Here is a 23,431-nt window from a genome sequence, read left to right as displayed (position 1 = left end):
GACGTTGCTCGACACGCCGGACGCTGGCACGTCAGGCTCTGGCTCCACAGTCTCTTGCCTGGTCCATGGACTTTGAATTGGGAATATTCCGGAACTTGCCTCTGTCTGATCCCGCCCCACGCGTGCTGGCCCTGAAGGGTCGGGCGGGGCCAGCGCCCTCAGCCCTGGGCTCCGTCACCTGCTCTCCCGTTTCATCTGAGAGGGGAAAAACTGCTAAATTCACAAGCTGCCTCAGCTCCTCCCTCTACCTGCGTAAATAGGGAAACCGTTTATCGTTCGACTGGGCTGGGCCCCTCATTTTGCATGACACCAATCTTACTGCGTGTCATTAGTTGCTGAACTCGCAGCAAGCAGTCCTGGAGTGCCGTTGGTAGTGAGAGTTCCAATTATAAAAGAAACCGTGAGAGCAGTTCCCTGGATCCTGGATCATAAGACTCGAGCCAGACGCCGCACGAGCAGAGTAAAGCCCCTGCCGTCAGGAAAAGATCCTTAAAAGAATCCTGTTTCTTGTTTTTTTTTTTTAAACACACTATTTCAATGCCACATGCACAGTGTAGAAAACCTGAATAAGGAATGGAAAAGCCTAGTTCATTAAAAGTAGAGCCCCTGGCCCCAGGATTTATGTGTCATAGATATACAGTTTTCAGTTCCCCTTTGGAAGATACATGTTCCCTGATTTTTAAAAAGATACATGCTCATTGAAGAAAATGTGGAAAATACATGAAAATACAGAAAAGAAAAGAAAAGCCATCCATAACATCACCCCAAGAAAGAGTCATTTTGAGTTTTTTAAGATTTTAAACATATTCAGTAAAATTCTGCAAGGTGAATTTTGTCCTTTTTAAAAAATGATTGTTTTTGTATGCGGGGAAAGTCGCGTTAATATAAACCATATTACTTTAACCATATTTAACTGTACAGTTCAGCGGCCCTCCGTGCCTTTACACTGTTGGGCAACTCAGAGTGGTTTTCGATTGCCTCTTGTTCTGAGCCCCCCACACCCAGCCCCGTGATTCTTGTGTGCGTGCGTGCTAAGTCGCTCCAGTCGTGTCTGACTCTCTGGGACCCCTGGATAGTAGCCCACCAGGCTCCTTTATCCATGGGATTATCCTGCCATGCCCTCCTCCAGGGGATCTTCCGCACTCAGGGATCGAACCCATGTTTCTTGCGTCTCCTACGTTGGCAGGTGAATTCTTTACCACCAGGGACACCTGGGGAGCCTGATACTGGTGTGGTCTAGTTAAACTAAGTTTTCCAGCCTTCACATCTTCTGAGTGAGCTGGCTAGTCAGCGCGACCCCACCCTCCAGGTCACAGAAGGTGATCACGCTGGACCTACCAGAGTCCCTCTGGCGGGATGGCTACCGGTTGAAGATCTGGGCTCTGTTCTCCAGGACTGTCGCTCCAAGGATGGTGTTGCTGGGGCTGGGGGCACCGTCTCTGCTGTGGGGCTGGAGCCAGTAAATGAAGCCAAGCGGAGGCGAGAGCACAGCCAGGTCCTCTCAGCCCTGGGTGGGGCCCGGGCCTCCAATGTGAGAGCTGACTCCCGGTGCGGGCTGGGCTCTTCTCCCCGGGAAGGAAGGGCTTCTGACGGAGGGAGGCTCCAGGACTGGCTCATCATGGCAGCAGACGTCTCGCTGCAGGTGCTACCAGAGTGTGTGCTGCAGAGCTTGTACGCTTTACGCCCACACTGAGAATTGCTGTCTTAGCAGACGCAAGCCATGGCTTAAGCACCACCGATTCAAATTTGTGCTAATCTTACCGGTTACATATGAAAACTTATTCTGGATTTCTTTAATTACTGTTGAGGTTCAAACATTAAAAATGTGTTCATGCTTTTCCGCCCGCTCCCCCCTCCCCCCGAGCGCCGCTCTGGCCGCACTGCGCTCGCTCTGAGCTCCGGGCTCCTGCTAAGCCAGCGCCGCTGTCGCCTCCCTCCAGTCGCCATCATGATCATCTACCGGGACCTCATCAGCCATGACGAGATGTTCTCCGACATCTACAAGATCCGGGAGGTCGCGGACGGGCTGTGTCTGGAGGTGGAGGGGAAGATGGTCAGTAGGACAGAGGGTAACATCGATGACTCGCTCATTGGTGGAAATGCCTCCGCTGAAGGCCCCGAGGGCGAAGGTACCGAAAGCACAGTAATCACTGGTGTCGATATTGTCATGAACCATCACTTGCAGGAAACCAGCTTCACAAAAGAAGCCTACAAGAAGTACATCAAAGATTACATGAAGTCAATCAAAGGGAAACTTGAAGAACAGAGACCAGAAAGAGTAAAACCTTTTATGACAGGGGCTGCAGAACAAATCAAGCACATCCTTGCTAATTTCAAAAACTATCAGTTCTTTATTGGTGAAAACATGAATCCAGATGGCATGGTTGCTCTGCTGGACTACCGTGAGGATGGTGTAACCCCATATATGATTTTCTTTAAGGATGGTTTAGAGATGGAAAAATGTTAACAAAGTTGGCAGTTACTTTGGATCAATCACCTGTCGTCAAAACTGGCTGGCCACTGCTTTTCATCCACACAACACCAGGACTTAGACAGATGGGACTGATGTCATCTCGAGCTCTTCATTTGTTTTGAACGTTGATTTATTTGGAGCGGAGGCATTGTTTTTGAGAAAACGTGTCATGTAGGTTGTCTAAAAATAAAACACATTTAAACTCATTGGAAAAAAAAAATAAATAAAAATGTGTTCATGAAACTATATTTTGTCTCATCTAGAATTTCTAGTTTCTATTATTAATTTCGGAATCTTTCCTTGTCATTAACATCTTAGTTTTCTTTTTCCTTTAACTTTTAAGCCATCTTAACCATTTGGAGTGTATGGTTCAGGGGCGTTATTCACTTGGTTTTGCTTTTTTTCTTTTTAATCAATCTGTAAAATCTCTTTTAAAATAAGATACTTTAATGCTTATGGAAAATTTTTTTCCTGCTTCCTCCTTTTCCCTCCTTGCCTCCCTTCTTTCTCCTTTTCTTTCTTCCATCCAAAAATGTAACAGTTTTTGTAGTCAATTAATTTCCTTTGTGATTTCTAAGGAAAATCACAGGGTTTAGGTTTAGAAAAGATTCCTCACCTGTGATTAGATCAGTCTTCAAGTACGTTTGCCTTTAAAGTTTGTGTTTTGTTTTAATTTGCCTTCATTTCCACATCTGACGTTTCATTGGTGGATTCTGGTGAGCGGTGTGAGGCGCACCTGGCGTTTCATTGGTGGATTCTGGTCACATCTGACGTTTCATTGGTGGATTCTGGTGAGCGGTGTGAGGCGCACCTGGCGTTTCATTGGTGGATTCTGGTCACATCTGACGTTTCATTGGTGGATTCTGGTGAGCAGTGTGCGGCGCGAGTCTGATTAGATTTCTTTCTGGGCAGAGTGTGTGCTCCGCCCGCCTCTTCTGCGCAAGAGGGAGTGAGTGGGCGACGCAGCGGCCCCCGCCGAGGGCGCTTTGGAAACTTTGGGGCGTTCCTGGTTGTCTCGATGATGGGGGGCGCTGGCACTTAGTAGGCAGTTTGGTCCCTTTCACTCTCCTAACCCTTACTTGTCTTTCTCCAGCACGGATCAGTTAAAAGCTGCTATGACCTCCTCCAGTGTTCACAGCTGCTCTGTTCCCAGGAGCCCAAAGGTAGAAGCACCCAAACGTCCATCAGCAAGTGACCGGCTCGAGAAATCGTGGTGCGTCCACACGGTGGAATATCCTTTGGCCACGAGAAGGGATGGAGCCCTGACTCCTGCTACGACGTGAACCTCGAGAGCACTGTGTCAAGTGAGAGGAGCCGGACACCGAGGGCCCCCATAGGGAAGGTCCAGACCTGGCAGAGACAGAAGGCAGGCGGGGAGCCGGGGGCTGGACGGGAGGAGATGGATGTCCAGCAAGGTGTGGTTTTATGTGGGGATGAGGGAAATGTTGCGGAACTAGACGCAGGGTGGTTGCTTAGCCCGTGACTGTCCTAGATGCCCCTGCTCTGGCCACGTGGAAATAGTTCATGTTAGGTTAGGTGAATTTCACCGCAATTGAAAGAGTCAAACAACCTTAGAATGATCCTTAAAGACAGTGGGCCCACCGCCAGCCTGCCGTCCCTCCCGGAGATCACAGCCTCTTCTCTTCTCTACCGCCCCCTAGTGGCTGCCATCCAAAGGCACCGTCTCGATTCCAAGGCTTCTTGAAACCGGTTTCTCCGGGTCCTCTCCCCTTGTGTGTTCAGCCACAGTTGCGACCGACTCTGCAGCCCGCCAGGCTCCTCTGTCCATGGGGTTTCCCAGGCGAGAATCTTGGACTGGGCTGCCATTTCCTTCTCCAGGGGTCTCTCGCCTTACCCACCTGTTTTTGGAGAGGGGGATACTGAAAGAGCGCTGAACATAGGTGAATAGAGGGAACCTAGACTTTTTGGAGTAAAAAAGACCTGGATTCCATTTCTGTCCTACTACTTACCCGTGACTTTGAGGACATGTTGACTAACCTCTCTGAGCCTCGTTTTCTTAACCCTGTAACACCTTTAACACACACAAGGTCTGCGATCATGGTTCTGACACGTGGATGGCATACCGCACACGAAGCAGCTGGCCCCCGTGACCTGGTGATGAACATCGGACGTCAGGGTGTCCGTTAGGTCCTGGTCCTCCTTCGAGGTCTTGGCCAGAGGCCGTCTCTTCTGTGAGGCCCTCGTGGCTCCGCAGGGAGAATCCCGTCTGTGTGTGTATGTCTATGCACACGCTGGATGCAGACCGCCTTTAAAGTCTTCATTGAATTTGTTGCAATCGTGCGTCTGTTTTAAGTTTTGGATGGGCATGTGGGATCTTAGTCCCCTGACCAGGGCCAGAACCCGCAGCCCCTGCCCTGGAAGGTGAGGTCTTCAGCACTGGACCCCCTGGGAGGCGCCTCCATGCCACTTCCGGCTTTGAGCTGGCTTCTGTCTGCCTGCCCTGTGCTTTTCGTCTCACTTGCCTCTTCCCTGGGGGCCCGAGAGCCCTTCAGGTCGGGAGGCTCTCCACCAGTTGTCAGGTGGGTCAGACGGCGTGCGTTTCCTGTGCTCCTGTCTCCCTCAGGGCTCCTGGGTTTCTCTTCAGCTGCCTCATCCTCCTCACGACCCAGAGCCAGTCGGTTGCCTGATTGGTGGTGTGGACGGAACCCACGGCCCCCTGTGAAGTGCTGGGTCTCGGCTCACTTTCGTCTCAGTGAGGGGCTTCCCTGGTGGTGCAGTGGTTAAGACTCCGCCATCCTGATGCGGGGGCCTGCGTTCGATCCCTGGTGGAGGAACTAGGTCCTACATGCTGCAGTGATGGTCCCGCTTGTTGCAACGAAGACCTGGCACAGCCAGATTTTAAAAAATAAAAAAAACCTCAGCAATCACGCGGCCCCTGTTCTGACTTTGGAGCCTTTGGTGGAAAACTGTGTAAACTCTTAACATTCCTCTCTGTCTCATCCGTGCTGAACCATGTCATCTGCTCCTTTCGGGCTTTTCTGCTGACAGTGCTGTGATGGTTTCTGGGGTCCTTACATACCCTGACTACAGCGTGTGGCCAGATCGCACCCATGCATTGGGGAAGAGGAAGCCCAGTGCTGGACGCGAGCCCTGGGATGGCTGTGGGATCCCGGCTGGTCGGAGCTTCTTGGAACTTTCATTTAAGCCCAGTAATTTTTGCCGGGAAGAGTATCTGTGGTCCAGTGTTCTCAGAGTCCTTGGATGAGACTGTCCATTGGCGACTTTGTGCAGCTTTTTAAGACAGATGATCTGCTTGCTTGTTTCGGGCAGTGCTGGGTCCTCACTGCGCTGTGGGCAGCTCTCAGCTTGTGCTGAGGGGGCTGCCCTTCCTGGTGGTGGGCGGGCTTCTTGGAGGGTGGCTTTCTCTCACTGTGGGGCACCGACTCCGGGTGAGGGGCCTCCGGTCGCTGCGGCTCTGGGGCTCCGGAGCACAGGCTGTGTCGCTGTGACACACGGGTGGAGCTGCCCCGTGGCAGGTGAGGTCTTCCCGTGCCAGGGATAGAGCCGTGTCCCCTGCACTGGCCGGTGGGTTCGTAATCACTGGAGCCCAGGGAAGTCCTCCCTTGTGATACGTTTCGTGCTTCCTGTGGCCTGCTCACTCCCCCGCCCCCTGACACTCATGAATCCTTTTCAGAAAAGTGAGACGTTTGTCTGGGTTGAAGCTCAGGCAGAGGCTCGAGAAGCGCAGAGGCTCAGGAGCAGGTGGGCCTGGCTTGGGACCCTTGCGCCCCCGCCCCAGCTCAAGGAGAACTTTCGGCGAACCTCCAGCCCTCAGCTTACTCATCTGATCAGTGGATAAGATAATACCCTAAGGGCTTGTGTTGTGCACCAAATAAGATTTTTCTAAAGAGCTGGCACACGGTAGATTCTCAACAAGTGTGAGCCCTCCTTGGCTGTCTCCCCCTTCTCTCTGTGCCCCGGGTCATAGAAGTTTTCCAAAATCGAACTTGTTGAGAGTTTGAAAAAAGGCAGAATTACTGTTTTTCCTTTTGGTGCTCTACTGTTAAGCACATGAGCTTTTCAGCAGCAGTTCTGTTGAATGAACCGCACGCCTTGTGTTGCTACAGTGTTAAACCGGCTGGGGTAATGGGCGCCCTGTAGCATCAACAGATCAGGCCTGTGATTACCGCGTCGCTGGCTCTCCAAGGCCTGGAGCATGGCGGAGAAAGTAAGGAGAGGAAGGTGGTATATAATCGAATACCATCGAATCAGTGGAAAATGCATGCAGGGTCCTAGGGTCAGGACCCACATGTGTGAGCTCACGCACACAGATACTTCCTGCAGCTCTGGTTGTGGTGGTGAGACACTGAGCACAAGCCCCCTGCCCATCTGTAAGGGAGGGCAGACGGAGCAGCTGGGCATCTGCACCAGGAAATATTATGCGCCGAGTAAACACGATGCACGAGGCACGCATCTGCTGACCTAGAAAGGTGGCCGTGAAGCGACCCTACGTGAGAAGAGTGAGGGGCAGAGACGTGGCTTGTGAACCCACTTCCACCGAACCAGATCCTATGTCGTACGCACACACGTCTTTACGAACAACACCGCCACCGCACATCTTTCAGTTCAGTTCAGTTCAGTCGCTCAGTCGTGTCCGACTCTTTGCGACCCCATGAATCAAAGCACGCCAGGCCTCCCTGTCCATCACCATCTCCTGGAGTTCACTCAGACTCACGTCCATCGAGTCCGTGATGCCACCCGGCCACCTCATCCTCAGTCGTCCCCTTCTCCTCCTGCCCCCAATCCCTCCCAGCACCAGAATCTTTTCCAATGAGTCAACTCTTCGCATGAGGTGGCCAAAGCACTGGAGTTTCAGCTTTAGCATCATTCCCGCCAAAGAAATCCCAGGGCTGATCTCCTTCAGAATGGACTGGTTGGATCTCCTTACAGCCCAAGGGACTCTCAAGAGTCTTCTCCAACACCACAGTTCAAAAGCATCAATTCTTCGGCGCTCAGCCTTCTTCACAGTCCAGCTCTCGCATCCATACATGACCACGGGAAAAACCATACATATCCATAAATTTAAGGGAGTGGGTGGTCTGGAGGAGTTGTGTACACAGACCTTGCCCGTGCTGTGAGGAGTGGTCACGTGCTGGGGGTGCAGGGAGATAAGAAAAAAAGATGACCAAAGACCGGGAAGAAATGTGAGACGGACGCTGGGAACACAGAGTCGCTACCTCTGCCCTCACTTACAGTGTGTAGGCGATGAGAACAGACAAGCACAGACCGGCTTGCAAATGAGCACAAGAGATATTGGGTCAGAGGCAGCTGAGCAAAAAGAAAAAGGTGTGAACCCAAACAGCAGTGTCTGAGTATCCAGAAAAAAATCCACATTCAACCCCTCAGCGGCTGCTGTGGGTGCGGGGGAGGTGAGTGGGAGTGAGTCGAGGATCAAAACGGAGTTTAAAGAGATTAAAGAGCAGGCACGTGTGTGGGTTGATGGCGTACCATGGGCTGTGGCTTTTCAGGACTCCACGGTCTGCGCCTAGGGTTGAAAAGTCACATGAGGGGCTTTCCCTGGAGACGTCGGTGAGAAGCGTGTGACAGGAGTTCCATATGGAGGACAGGCCCTGGGCCTGGGTGTCTGCTGCTCTCTTGAACATAAGGTGAGGGCGACCGTGTCGTAATCCAGGGGTGACTGAGGTCAGAGCCTGAGGGTGACCGTGGCTGTAATCTGAGGGTGACTGTCGTGAGCCAAATCCTCCAAGATGGAGCAACGACAATTTAGGAAGGGCCTGGGTAAGACCTACTCAGTGTGGCCACCATTCCTGGCCCGCGGATTCCCACCACCAACCTGAGGGGACGCAGACCAGCCTTACTCTGCTTTCTGATCTTTATTTTCCAGCACAGTTAGAACCTTGGTACACTTGCTCTCGTCAGCCTTCCAGGGGATCTCTCTTTGGGGAATATTAGCAATTATTTCCCTTAAATAGTGGCTTTGAGCTTTCGGAATTAAAATTAATCGATGCTCTGAAAGAACACGTTATCACTTTCATGGCCCTGAGACTATTTCCTAGAACTCATCTAACTGTTCTTCCCCCTTGTGTCCTAGGCGCGCATCCTTTTAGCAGCTGACCACACTTCTCCTTTGAGCTCTGGCCCTGCCCCAGGGGATGAGTACTTTCATGAAGGTAAACAGTTGCCAGAAATAGTTTGACAGTGAGTGGCTTGTTCGAAATCACAGGCCCGGCCTGCTGTCTGATGTCTGAGGCTAACGTCTCAAGCCTGCTGGTGCCCAGAGCTGGGGTCCTGTCTCTTTTTTTGGCCACAGCGTATGGCTTGTAGGATCTTAGTTCCTGGACCAGGGATCAAACCTGTGTCCCCTGCAGTGGAAGCGTGGAGTCTTAGCCTCTGGGTTGCCAGGGAAGTCCCTGCAGCCCCCTCTTTATCAGCTGCCCCACAGGTGTGTTGACCTCTCTTTGGCTACAAGGAGGTGGTATGAATAAGCTGGGGGTGCAGGGTCGACCTGGGAACCAGGAGGGGTGGGTCCTGACATCAGGGCAGTGCCGACCGTCCTGGCTGCCCGCCCTCCTTGTTGCTGAAGGGCTGTGTTAGCGCAGTGGCCGTCTGTCTGCTGGCACATGTCCTGTAGGATGGCCCTCATTACAGCTAATGAGCTGTTAGCATTTCCATTAGGGATTTTTTTTAAGGGTTTATAACCTGGTAATAACAATCATTTGTTTTAGCCCCAAACTCTAGTAATAGGTGAATAGCCCAGCAATCGCTTTTGTTCACGGTTGCTGGGGTGGGGAGTTGGTTCTGCCCATGTTCATAGCAAATGGAAAAGAAGCGTGCCCTCGGCAATCATGTGACTTTCCAGGACGTCCAGGCACAGTCTCTGACCTCTGCTGTCCCAGGGGAGTTACTTGTGTATGAGGCGGTAGAACCGGGGGTTGGGAGCAGAGATGGGGGAGTCCGGGAGCGAGGGTCATAACTCATCAGCTTTGTAATTAAACCCTCTAGTTATTAAAGCAGAAATTCGTCAAGGCTCCTGCCTGTGTGGGACTGGGGATTATTTATCACGGGAATTCAGTCTGCTTTGCTATAAAAATGTTGCTGTATTATCGTGTTCAGGAGATCTAGAAATTGATTCTTAAATATCTGTGTGGACATCATGTCAACGTTCCTTCTAACGTTACTGATTAAGTAGCTGATTAAGTTAGCTTACTGATTCTCCTGTGCACTTGCGTGTGTGACTAGTGTCTTGAGGGTGTGCTAAGTCGCTTCAATCGTGTTCAACTCTTTTTGGCCCCATGGACTGTAGCCCACCAGACTCCTCTGTCCGTGGAATTTTCCAGGCAAGGATACCAGAGTGGGTTGCCATTTCCTTCTCCTTCTCCAGGGGATCTTCCCGACCCAGGGATCTAACCCTATCTCCTACCCTGGCAGGCGGGTTCTTTACCACTAGCTCCACCTGGGAAGCTCTGTGACTAACGTCATACCTTTTCTTTATTCAGTCTTGCCTTTTTAGGGCACCAGGTAGGTGTTTCAGGCTCACAAGAGCAGTTAGGTGGGGAGCAAATGAGTATATAGGGGCATAACGTCTCCCTCTGCGACGTCAGCCTCAGTGCGGTTGCGCCCGCCGCATTAGTCTCTACTGGGGGACTTCGCTGATGTAACTGGAGTCGAGAATTGTCCAGTGAGCTTTTCCTTCCACGTGGGGCCAGTGACCACTTGGCACATGTGAAATGGAGACAGACACACATTAAAATATATTGACATAGGTTTAACATCCTTAAAAAATTCTAGTTTATTTTCTGGCTGTGCCACATGGCGTTTGGGATTTTAGTTCTCCAAGTAGGGATCAAGCCCGCTCCCCCTGCATGGGAAGCATGGAGCAGGGAGGTCCCACCATTGGTCTGTCTTAAATAAGACGTGCTGGGCTCTCAGCACGATCGGATTCAAGCCTACCATCTTCGCTTCGTATCTGCCCCAACAATTCTTTGTTCCTCTCCTCCTCCTTTCCTGCCTTCCAGGATTTCATTTTATCTCCTCTATTGACTTTTAGCTAGACCCTTGTGTGTGTGTGTGTGTGTGTGTGTGTGTGGTTGCTTCAGAGATTACAGTATGTTTCTTTAACTTATCACAGTCTACCTTCAAATAACATGATGTTGCTTCACTACCATCACTGTAGTTAATTTTTCGTATGATCGCAAGGGAAAAATCAATGCTCTACCTATTATATTTATGTGAAGATTAGTTGTGTCCAGATTTGCGTTTTAAGATCAATGTGGACGCGCAGGGCTCCTCTGCCTGATCACGGAATTGATCATGCAGTTCACAGACATTGCTGGCTTACCTGAGTACTTTATTTATTCCAAGACAAACTATTCTTTCAGTTACCCTTTTTGTAATATCAGATGTAAATTAAGAAAACAAAAGGAAACATTGAGCAGACATTTTTCTTTAAAGGGAAGTTGAAACAGGGCTGCTGAAGCACAGGAGTGCAGGTCTGTGGTGTAGCGGCTTTGTTCACAGTGAAGGTGATGGGATTTTTCACCACTCAGATGCAGGTACCGTTTTGTTGAGGTCCGGTTTCTCATAGTTTGAGAAAGTGAGTGGACTTGCAGGGCTCAGTCTGGGGGTGAGTGCCCTTGGTGTGTGAATGCCTTGCCGTGGTCTTCATGTTTTCATATATGTATAGTTTTATGTATTCATTTAGGCTGTTCTGGGTCTTCGTTGCTGTGCGGGTTTTCCTCTAGTTGCGGCGAGTAAGGGCCACGCTCGAGCTGCGGTGCTCTGGCGTCTCCTGTTGCCGAGCGCGGGCTCTGGAGCACAGACCCAGCAGTTGTGAGTTTAGTCGGATTCCCAGGTGGTGCGGTGGGAAAGAACCCACCTGCCAGTGCAGGGTGTGCAGGAGACCCGGGTTCAGTCTCTGGGTCGGGAAGGTTCCTCTGGAGGAGGAAATGGCGACCCACTCCAGTATTCTTGCCTGGAGAATCCCATGGACGGAGGAACCTGGCGGGCTACCGTCCACGGGGTCGCAAAGAATTGGACAGAACTGAGCCCTCACGTGCGGGGTTAGTTGCTCTGTGGCCTGTGGGACCTTCCGGGACCAGGGATTGAGCCCATGTCTCCTGCATTGGCAGGCAGATTCTTCACCGCTGAGCCACCGGGGAGCTGGTCTTCACGTTTCCTCGAATTCCTGGGTGACACCTGAGCCTCATCCCCTTTTGCGCCCCTGTGTCTCTCACAGAGGTCGGTGTCTTGTGGGCTGGGGTGTGGGGAGCCTTCTGGCACAAGGACACGGATGTGCTAACTGCTCAGTGCCGATGGGGAACCAGAATTTGGCAATGAATCTGCATGTCTTTGCAGACTGTCCATCTCTGGAAACTAATTTTCTTCTAAAAATCAGCGCCTTTACAAACAGCACGGTGAAACATTGCCCCCTTCAAGTGCCGAATCCTGCAAAATGCCATCTGTTAACTACTTTACTGTGTACAGGAATTCACGTGACTTATCACTGCTTGTGCATTTAATTTTCGAAGTGGCATTTGAGTGGCCTGTCATATCATATAGAAGGTGATGCTTGAGTGGTTATTTTAGCCGATTAGAGAAATTAATAGGTAGGTGTTTGTGATGACTGAGAAAAGAAAGAAGGGCATGCTTTATTATTCAGAATTACTTTCCAGAGTACTTTTACCTGTTGAATATACACATACATCATCAGACAACTATTTTGCTTTTAACTGAGTACCTGGAATCATTGCTTTCCAGGTTCTTTTATTAGGAACTATAATCTCAGACTCACTAGCATTAATACCTTTCAAGAAGCCCTGCAGAGAGAAATAATATTTATGGAGGAGTGCCTTAAGGTTTCGCGGCCCATCCGCTGTTTCAGTTATCACCTCCTGTCTGCAGTCTCCCAGACCCCTGGGGGTGTGTGGAGTGCAGACAAGGTTGCCTGCGTTCCTCCATGGAAGGTGTGAGTATTTCTGTCTTATTATCTGTAAGGACTTCACAGGGATGTCGAATAGTTTGTTTAAGGGAATAGAGCCTTCTCCAACACCCGGGTCTTTACTCAGAAGAAAATCGTGTAACAAATGAAATCAGGGGTGGGAGATAGAGCTGGTGTCTCCAGGCTCTGAACTTAACCTCGGGTATTTCACGCGCCGCTTGGGCATCGCGGGATCCAGCACTGGACAGGACCCGAGGGCTGGCCACTTGGCTTATCTGGGCGGTGGGTACCAGACAGCCGGTGACACAAGGAGGGGCGTTTCCTGGGATTAGCTGTTCTTTGCAGCTGGTATCCTGGAGCTGTGGTATGTGGGAAATGTCACTATGCTGGAGGTGTGCTATGCAGGGAGTGTTAGAATACTTGAGGTGCAGTACATAGGAACTGCCGGTGTGCTGGAGGTGTGGTGTGCAGGAAATGCCGGTGTGCTGGAGGTATGGTGTGCAGGAAGTGCTGGGTACTGGAGGTGTGGTACATGGGAAGTGCCTGTGTGCTGGAGGTGTGGTATGCAGGAAATGCTGCCGTACTGGAGGTGCGGTATATTGGAAGTGCCGCTGTACTGGAGGTGTGGTGTGCAGGAAGTTGCTGGTGTGCTGGAGGTGTGGTATGTGGGAAATGTCACTATGCTGGAGGTGTGCTATGCAGGGAGTGTTAGAATACTTAAGGTGCAGTACATAGGAACTGCCGGTGTGCTGGAGGTGTGGTGTGCAGGAAGTGCTGGGTACTGGGGGTGTGGTGTGCAGGAAGTGCTGGGTACTGGGGGTGTGGTGTGCAGGAAGTGCTGGGTACTGGGGGTGTGGTGTGCAGGAAGTGCTGGGTACTGGGGGTGTGGTGTGCAGGAAGTGCTGGGTACTGGGGGTGTGGTGTGTAGGAAGTGCCGCTGTACTGGAAGTGTGGTGTGCAGGAAGTGCTGGGTACTGGGGGTGTGGTGTGCAGGAAGTGCTGGGTACTGGGGGTGTGGTGTGCAGGAAGTGCCGCTGTACTTGTGACGCTTGTGTACTTGCGGTGGCCAGCACAGGGACACAAGCACACAAGGGACCAAGGTCTCTGATGTCATCGTTATAAGACTTGCAAGTTAAATGAACTAGATTTATAAGTATTATTTAGGTACCTGAGATTTTTTATTTGTTATCAGTTAATTGAAATACTTAACATAAATATGATAGATTAAATTTATAAATGCAATTTAAATTTTTGTAAAAGTGTAATGTCCTCAGTGAAAAGCAAGAAATATTAATCATACCCTTAAAAGTGGTGTGAATATCTGTAAATATTTGTAATAAGTAAAATAATATTTGTAAATATTTATAAATATAATAGTAAGATATGATGTCGTTCTTAAAATATAAGGAAAAACTAGGCTTTTGAATTTGAAAACAATAAGAATTAAGTATTGATTAGAGAAAAAGTAATTTTCAAGCCAATTGAGCGTTCTTTTCTACATACTAAAATTATCCTCAAGAGTACTCAGAAGTTCACGTTTCGTAAAGAGGAAGCCAATCCCCATGGACACAGGAGCCTGGTGGGCTACAGTCCAAGGAGTCGCAAAGAGCTGGACATGACTGAGCGACTCAGCACAGCACAAGGCGGGGTGCTCATGTGGGCAGCAGGGAGCGGTGTGCTGTGTGTGCGTGCGTGTGCTCAGTCGCTCAGTCCTGTCTGACTCTTTACAGCCCTGTGGACTGTAGCCAGCTAAGCTCCATTGTCCATAGGATTTCCCAGGTAAGAGTACTGGAGTGGGTCACCATTTCCTTTTCCAGGGGATCTCCCTGACCCAGGAATCTAACCCCCATCTCCTTCATTGGCAGGCAGACTCTTTAGCACTGAGTCATCTGGGGAACCCTGTGATGTGCTGGTAAATACTTAATAGCCATTCTCTGGCGGGAGGGTATATGCCAAAATACATTTATGGAAGATTATTATAATTTTACTGATATAAAGAGTGTGTAGATATGGGAACATTATTTCATGCGTGTCTTGATTCGAGACAACCTCATTGCTTTCCCATTGCTTTACAGCAAATAGATGGGGAAACAATGGAAACAGTGACAGACTTTATTTTCTTGGGCTCCAAAATCACTGCAGATGGTGACTGCAACCATGAAATTAAAAGACACTTGCTCCTTGGAAGAAAAGCTATGACCAACCTAGACAGCATATGAAAAAGCAGAGACATTACTTTGCTAGCAAATGTCCACCTAGTCAAAGCTGTGGTTTTTCCAGTAGTCATGTATGGATGTGAGAGTTGGACCATAAAGAAAGATGAGCATCGAAGAATTGATGCTTTTGAACTGCAGTATTGGAGAAGATTCTTGAGAGTCCCTTGGACTGCAAGGAGATCAAACCAGTCCATCCTAAAGGAAATTAGTCTGAATATTAACTGGAAGGACTGATACTAAAGCTGAAGTTCCATTACTTTGGCCACCTGATGTGAAGGACTGACTCATTGGAAAAGACCCTGATGCTGAGAAAGATTGAAGGCTGGAAGAGAAGGGGACAACAGAGGATGAGATGGTTGGATGACATCACTGACTCAACGGACATGAGCTTGAGCAAGCTCTGGGAGTTGGTGATGGACAGGGAGGCCTGGTGTGCTGCAGTCCATGGGGTTGCAAAGAGTTGGACATGACTGAGCAACTGAGCTGAACTGAACTGAACTGAACACTGCTTTCAGAAAAGAGCCGGCGGTCAATCAGTAGAAGCACAGGCCAAAAGGATTCTGGTAAAGGTCACAGGTGTGTCCAGTTTCCCTGAAATCAGCATATCTTTCCTGAGAACCTTGAGAGCACGCCGTGGTGGGTGCTGAGATCAGGTGCGCACTCTTACGCCACGAGCCCAGAGCCTCAGGCCTCACTTGCAGGGGTGTCACAGAGGACTTCCTGGCCTGGGAGGCGAAATCTGAACCAAACTTTGAAGGGTACACAGAAGTTGGAGACAAAGTGCTCGTTACCAACCACACACCGAGTTGGTATAGTTTTCAGAAAATTTCAGCAGAATTTCTTTTGCTGAAAACTCTAGTATTAGATTCAACAGCTGTTGAGATGAAGACAGCAGAGGATTCCAGTGTAAACAGGGGAAAGCAGCCTTCTGAGGACATGTGATTAGTGGGGAGTGGGTCAGAGACACGGTCCTTGCCTTCGTGGGTGTAAGGGGACTGGAGGAAGACAGAAGAGCAACAGGTGTGGGATGCCGGTAGTGATGGCCGGTGACAGGAGGCTCCAGGGGCACACAGAGGCAGTGGGTCCCAGAAGACTTCTCTCTGTTTAAGCCCAAGCACTGGTCAGGAATTAGCCAGAGAAGGGAAGGAGAAGAGTTTCTCAGGAGGAGGGAACAACAAGTGCAGAGGGCTAGCGATGAGACCTTGACATCTTATTCTTATTTATTTTTTAAATTTTATAAAAAAAAAAAAAATTGGCCGCACCGTCCGGTGTCCAGGATCTTAGTTCTCCGACTAGGGATGGAGCCCAAGCCCGCTGCAGTGGGAGCTGGCACCACCACGGGACCACCAGGGAGGTCCTGATGACTTTTTATTAAAAACAAAAACATCCCTGGTGGCTGGAGCCCAGGAGGAGGGTGGCTGGGGTCCAGGAGGAGGGTGGCTGGCGTCCAGGAGGAGGGTGAAGCTGGAGAGGTGAAAGGGTCCTAGGGCACCATTGAGAGGAGACTGGATTTTAACCAGAGGCAATTGGAAGGCTTTGCAGAGTTTTTACTAGGGAGGGGACAGGATGAGATCTACATTTTCAAATAATCACTGTGGCCACGTCGATTGGACAGTTGCTGTGTGGTCTCACGAAACTTAAAAAACAAATGAATCTCCAAATACCCTTTTTTTATTTGACTGGAGCGACTCTGAAGCTATCATAGAGAAAATTTCAGCACATGATGACTTGAGAAATACCCACAACCCTCTCGCTTCAACGATACTTAATTTCTTCTTCTTTGCCTCCTGCTTCTCCTTGCAAATTCATTTCTTAGTCCCCGTGGAGGGGAGGGGCTGCCTCAGGGCTCATTACCCACCGCTAAGTAAACCCCAGCTGCTACCCACCCCGGAGCGCGCGAGGAGCTGCCGCAGAGAGGCGCAAGTCCGCTTCCAGCGGCGGCTCTGATTGGTGGCTTAGAACCCGGGCTCGTGTTTGGGGCCACTGTTTTCTCCGATCCCAGCGGCTTCATGGTCGCACGTGCCCTCGAGCTGGGTGACAGCGGTGCCGCGTGTGACCGAGACTCGGTTCTCCACAGCCTGGCCTCAGAGTGTCTGCTGCTGTTGGCAAGCATTCGTTGCCCCCACTGCGGCAGATAGTCTTCTCTGTCTCATTCATTTTGGACTTGGCCGCGTGGCTTGCTTTGGTCAGGGGACTGGCAGTCGCTGTCCCTTAAATGGTGTGGATGGTGTGGGCCTGAGCCCCAGGCCTCTGCTCAGTTTCTGCTGATTGGGGAAGGCCAGGAACCCCAGTCGGCAAGATTAACACTGAGAAGGAGGAAAAGCCGTCACAGGGCTTCAAGTAGGACGGACGGAGATGGGTGATCCCACCAGCTTACCTTCGGTCCGGGGAGTTCAGCTGGTGAGTGAACGGTCGGAAGGGCCGGGGTGGGGGGGATGAGGCGTCAGCAGGGGCTGGGGGCTCCTGCAGTCAGCCCGGCCTGGAATCCCAGTGAGGGGCCGGGGTGACCCGGGCAGCGGTGGGCGGAAGGGCGCACGGTTGAGCTGCGTCGGGAGGTGAAGTCTGCAGAGCTTAATGATTGGGGAGAACATTGGTATTGCTTTTCAGCTTCTCTGCTGAAAACAACATTTTACGTGTAACTCCTTGGTGCCCGCTACCCCACTCCTTGATGGGCTTCCCCGTGGAGCCCCAGTGCTCCGAGGAGAGAGTGCTTTTCTGGTTCAGCGACATCTCCTTGAGGCTGGGGAGGAGACCCCCCCACTCCCCCCTGCCCCGGTGAGCCGGGGCGCCCAGGCGATGGCCCAGCCCCTGCTGCACGGGCCATGCTCTGGGTCTGCCCCCGCACTTCTCATCCGGAAATGGTAGGAACCCGACAATGTCAGTGCCTACAGTCCACAGTGCGGGGATTGAAAACTACCCGTTTCGGAAATGTTGTCTCTTAGATCTCCAGGAGGGGATGGCGGCTCACACGGAGAATACCGAATGAGCCCGGGCGATGCCTTCAGGGCTGCGGGCTTCCGGCGTGACCGGGGGTGAATTTCGTGCTGCTTTTCCAAGGTTTAGGAGGGTATTAGGCCCTTTCCTGGGATCTAAGGGTCTGCTCAGTGAATGCTCCTCAGTCTTAGAAGCTCTTCTTACCTACGCGTGTATTAAACCTGGAATGAATGCAAATTGAAGGGAGTTTACCTATATTCTGTTCGCCTCTTGCATTTCAAGGATATCTGATTTTTGACTTTAAATGCCTTTGGAGATATACTGGACTATTTTAGGTGATTAATGGGTTAGGAATAGTTTGCTTCTGGTGGGTTTTTCCTGAGCATTTTATTTTTTATTTTATTGATGTGTAGTTGATTTACAATATTAGATTTGTTCAGATGTATAATATAGTTTTTCAATATTTTTATAGATTCCATTTAAAGTTATTAGAAAATAGTGACTGTATTTCCCTGGGCTGTACAGTGTGTCCGGGCTGCTTATTTACTCTTCACTCCGTGCTCTGTGTCTGTTGACCCCCAGCCCCTGTCTCGGCCCTCCTCTTTCCCTCTCCCCACTGGTGACCACTGGTTTGTTCTCTGTGTCTGTTTTGTTATACATATTCATTTCTTTTTTTTTTTTATTCCACAGATAAGTGATAACATAGAGTATTTGTCTTTCTCTGGATGATTTATTTCACTAAGTATAATACTCTCTAGGTCCTCCCACATTGTCGCAAATGGCTGGATTTCCTACTTTTTTATGGCTGAGTAGCATTCCACTATGTATATATACCACGTCTTCTTAATTTGTTCGCCTGTTGACGGACATTTGGGTTGCTTCCACCTCTTGGCTATTGTGAACAGCACTGCTGTGAACTGTCAGTCATACAATTTGCAAATATTCTCTCCTGCATTAGGGTGTGCTTTCATCTTGTTGATGATTTATTTTGCTGTGCAAAACCTTATATGTTAAATTGGATCCCATTTGTTTATTTTTGGTTTTATTTCTTTAGCCTTAGGAGACAGAGCGCCCGAAATACTGCCTGATTTATGTCAAAGGGTATTCTGCTTATGCTGAGTATTTTATATTTCGAATTTTCAAAGAGAATTATTTGATTATAATTTGGAGATACCAATACCATTTAACATAACATCTTTAATACAAAGCTTTCTGAGATGAAAAATGGGACTGTAACTAATATATAAGATGTTTTGTATCAAAAATATAGTTTTACTATTAAAATATGAGGTTCAAATTTTCAATTATAATGTAAATAATTCCTGGGGATGTAGTGTATGGAGACCACAGCTACTGACATGAGTGTGTGCTCTGACTCCGCAACTCCCTGGACTGTAGCCGGCCAGGCGCCTCTGTGCATGGGGTTCTGCAGGCAAGACTACTGGAGTGGGTGCCATTTCCTTCTCCAGGGCATCTTCCTGATCCCGGGATGGAATCCACAGCTCCTGTGTTGGCAGGCGGATTCTGCACCACTGAGCCGCCTGGGAAGCCTATAGTTAGCAACACTGTATTGCAGAAAAGATGTTTGTTATATAAATGCATGAGCAGCATATATGTCTTAGCTTCTTGCTGTAACAAACTACTACTAGAAACTAAGGGCGTACAAGTAGCACACACTTCTCTCACTGTTCTGGAGGTCAGGGTCCGAAGTCAGCTCAGGGAACCACAGTCAGGTTGCCAGCAGCGCTGCAGTCCTTCCGAGGCCCCTTGGAGGAGCCCAGGTCCCTGCCTCCTCCAGCTTCCAGAGTGGCACTCTGGGATCTCGGGGCTCCGGATGTCTTTGTCACTTTCGGAGCCGGCAGGGAGCGGCTGTCCTCCGGCTCCGCTTCCTTCCTCCTCCCGTGACTTTCTTCTCTGTCAGATCTTCTCCCTGTCACCTATAGGGGCGCGGTGATCACAGCTGAGGGGCACCCAGACAATCCAGCATCCTTATGTTAATCCAGGATCTTCATCTCAGCATCCTTATCTGAATCACACCTGCAAAGTCCATCTTGCCGACAACCATTCTCACATGCCACGGATTAGGGCCTGGGTGTTTTCTGTGGGCCATCATCCAGCTTCCCAGGCTTCCTTGGGTTAGGGTTAGGGTTAGGGTTAGCACTGCAGGAGATGCGGGTTCAGTCCCTGAGTAGGGAAGATACTCGAGGAGGGCGTGACAACCCGCTCCAGTATCCTTCCCTGAAGAATCCCACGAGCGGAGGAGCCTGACGGGCTACGGTCTAGCGGACCACAAACAGTCGAACACGACTGCGCACAAGCAAGTCCAGTTCTAGGGAACAGTTTGTGTAGTGAGGCAGGTTCGATAAGCACTCGCTTTTTTTTTATTGTGGTGAATGAAGATTTAGCATGTTAACCATTTTTTAGGTGTTGAGTCCAGTGGCTATAAGTCCTTTCAGCCGTCAGCCCTTTTAGTCCTGTGCAGCCCTCACCATATCTATCCCCAGAGTTTCTCCTCCTCCTCGACCGAAGCCCCGCCCCTCAAGCTCTCCCCCTCCCCCAGCTCCTCTGCACAAACCGAAGCCCCGCCCCTCAAACTCTCCCCCTCCCCCAGCTCCGGGCAACCGCCTTTCCATTTCCTGTCTATTAATGTGCCTACTCTGGGGACCTCATACAAATAGAACCATACAGTATTTATTTTATCCGTTTATACATACTTTTTTTTCTTTTGGAGGATAATTGCTTTACAATGTTGCGGTGGTCTCTGCTATACATCAACATGAATCAGTCGTAATTATATATATATGTATCCTACATACATTTTAAACAATTTTGTGAACTTGTTGATCTTAATACACATATTCTCAGACTTTAATTTGCGATGTAAATGTGGGAACATCTAACATGAAAGTTGGATGCAGTTAAAAAGGCATCAAACTTCTTGACCATTAGAATTTCTGAGAGTAATTGCTAGAATCTGCTGGAGACCTTGACTTTTATCCTTCTAATAAAGAGACGGAAGATCAAACCAGTCAATCCTAATGGAAATAAACCCTGAATATTCTTTGCAAGGACTGATGCTGAAGCTTCAATACTCTGGCTACCTGATGTGAAGAGCCGACTCATTGGAAAAGAGCCCGATGCTGGGAAAGATCGAGGGCAGGAGGAGAAGGGGACAACAGAGGATGAGATGGTTGTATAGCATCATTGACTCAAACATGAGTTTGAGAAAACTCCAGGAGATGGTGGAGGAGAGGGGTGGGAGCCTGGTGTGCTGCAGTCCACGGGGTCACAGGAGAGTTGGACACAGCTTAGTGACCAAACAGCAGCAGCAGCAAGGTCTACCCTGTGTCTGGCTCTCTAAGCATCCCTGAGTCCCACCTTTGTCCACCTGTCCCCACCTGTGCCGGCTCTGATGCACCCCTGGTCTTTCACGCCCTCCCCGACCGGGGGCCGTCCGGGTCCTGTAATCACTCCTCTGGCCCATGATCCTCATCGTGGGTGCACTTCCTGATCAGAGCTTGAGAGAGACGGGCTCTTGCGAGGGGACTGGATGGCGGGACGGGAGCCGCCCTCCCACCCCCAGCAGCCTGAGTGGCAGCAGGGAGCTCCCCTGCAGCGCTGAGGACACAGCCCGCAGGGACTGGCCGCTTGCCCAGCTGCGGGGCCCCGGGTGTGCAGCGTGAGGCTGCTCCTGCCCCCAGCCTGCCGCCTGCTCAGGAGGCGCTGCGTCCAGTTCAGTCCCGCTCGGCCACACGAGGCCACCATGTGCTTGCAAAGTAGTTCCTACACCTTGGAAAACTCAATTTTAAGTTGTGGCAAATTAAAAGTAAAATTAAAATAGGAAGAAGTGGTGACTCGAGTCAGTTATCCGAAAGCTTTCAGTATGATTCGGAACAACGTAAGTGCGTGAGTCTGCATTTTTTACTTTGAATTTTGTAAAACCTAAACATATCCATTATATCTGATGAAAATTTATAGTTCAAATTGAGAAACCTTCTGACTGTAAAGTATACGTTGTGTTTCAAAGATTCCTGTGAAATAAAGATCATAAAGCACCTCGTTAATAATTTTGTTCTGTAAATTACATGTCGGAATAATAGCATTTAAATGAAACAATATAGTTGTAAAATTTCCTCTGTCTCTGTTTCCCTTTTTTAAAGTGGCTACAAGAAAATGTGAAGTTCAGCATGTGGCTGGTGTTTTCTATGGACAGGGCTGCTCTAGAGCTCAAAAGCAGCACTGCGGATAAGGTGACCTGCTTCCTCGTTTGTGTGTCTGTCAACTGGGGTACAGAATTACCTCCTGGCAACATGGCTGGAATTGGTCTGATACTTTGAAGAGGTCCTGAGCTAGGGTTCTACTGGACCGTCCAGTTTGAATTGGACACTGTCTTTACACAATGGGGATATGTATTTTTTTTTTTTGGCTGAAGCTATGACGTGAATGGGAGACAAACATATAATAAACTACAAAACACATTTCACAGTGCAGGTGACAAAGAATGTCTTTCTCTTTTCAGGGGAAATTTTGGTGAATTTAAACCTTTGTGTTCCTGGATATTTAGGAGAGTTTGTATTTAGGGCAGTTTTCGAACTTGAATCTGAGATCGATCAGCCCTCTTTGGGGAATCTCACAACTCTGGGTGTAAGAAGCCTGTCTTTGTTGAAAAAGAGGCTCAGGACATTTTGATAAATGCTGACATGAGGTAAGCACAAATTATATGCAAATGGAATTCCTCTGGGCGTGGAATACTGACTCCAGAGCTAAAACGGCTTTGTAATATCATTCCTTTAATTGGTACTTGTGAGGGTCAAATTGAGGGACTTGTGAATAAGAGCACAGCTGGCGTGAACTTCTAGAACTTTCTGCATTAATCGACAGAGATGCTTTTTTGTCCCATCAGACCCAGGCCCCTCGGTGGGAGATGATGGGAGGAGTGGGGGGCAGTGGAGGAAGGGGGGTAGGGTCCACTCTCTGCCTGAGCTCCTAGTACTGCCACGGGGGCCTTGACCCGTGATGGGAAAAGCACTGCCTCTGGGGGCTAAGTAGAAGCAAACTAAGCGTGAGTCCAAGGGAGAGTGCAGAGGGAAGACAGTGACCGTCTTTAGGAGCAGTCTAGGTGTTCCCCGATGCCACCAACCCCTCACGTGGTCTCCGTATTGTGCTTCCCATGAAAAGAAAATGTGGAGAAGAGCAAGCGAGGGCTTGACCATCAGGCCTGCGGCAAGAGCCGCTTACGCTGAACGGTAGCTCTTTGTGGAAAAGGCTTTATGCTACAATTTTTAAAGCCCTTCACTGAAGCTTTCAAGCAAAAACCTACCCTTTATCTATGGGCCTCAGCCTTTGTTGTGCCTTGGTTCACCAGGTCCCTGGGGACGGGGATAGCAGAGCTCAGAGTGGGAAATAAGATTACTGACCCGTACTAAAATATTGGGTTGGCCCAAAACGTGGTTCAGGTTTTTCCCTCAAAGTGGAGAAACCCAAATGAATTTTTTGGCAAACCCAATATTACCGTGAGAACTGGTAAGACTGAGTCAGTTCTAGAGAAACAAAATTGGTTGTTAATCCTTGGAAGAGTTCTAGTAAACACACAGGCAAACACTTGTTCGTGTGTTCCCCAGTCATTAATAAACAAGCCAGTTTAGCAAAGGGACTTTTGCTTACTGCAAGTTGCGACCTCTCCTCCTCCATCCAGGTTATCGGTAAGTCTACCTAGGCAGGCATTGTGTGTCCTTAGGAGGGAGAGACTGGGCGGGTTGGCATGGACACTGGCTTGTTTCGACTGCACTGGGTCTTCGTTGCGGTGAGCAGGCTTCTCTAGCTGTGGCGTGACGGCTTAGTTGCCCCGTGGCATGTGGGATCTTAGTTCCTAGACCAGGGATCGGACCG

At 49.7% G+C, this 23,431-nt stretch overlaps 1 protein-coding gene across 1 annotated transcript; it reads left to right on the top strand.

Moving 5' to 3' along the window:
* The first annotated feature begins 1,849 nt into the window (after nucleotides 1-1,849).
* LOC100135455 (tumor protein, translationally-controlled 1) lies at nucleotides 1,850-2,686 on the top strand. The gene is given in 1 exon segment (NM_001280680.1): nucleotides 1,850-2,686. A coding segment is annotated over 1 exon segment (519 nt). The 5' UTR covers nucleotides 1,850-1,948; the 3' UTR covers nucleotides 2,468-2,686.
* Nucleotides 2,687-23,431: the final 20,745 nt, after the last annotated feature.

This window comes from Ovis aries, chromosome 12 (assembly GCF_016772045.2).
Source record: "Ovis aries strain OAR_USU_Benz2616 breed Rambouillet chromosome 12, ARS-UI_Ramb_v3.0, whole genome shotgun sequence".
In the NCBI taxonomy this organism is placed as follows: Eukaryota; Metazoa; Chordata; class Mammalia; order Artiodactyla; family Bovidae; genus Ovis; species Ovis aries.
Note: the sequence above shows the minus strand (reverse complement) of the source record. Positions and strands in the feature narration are given on the sequence as shown.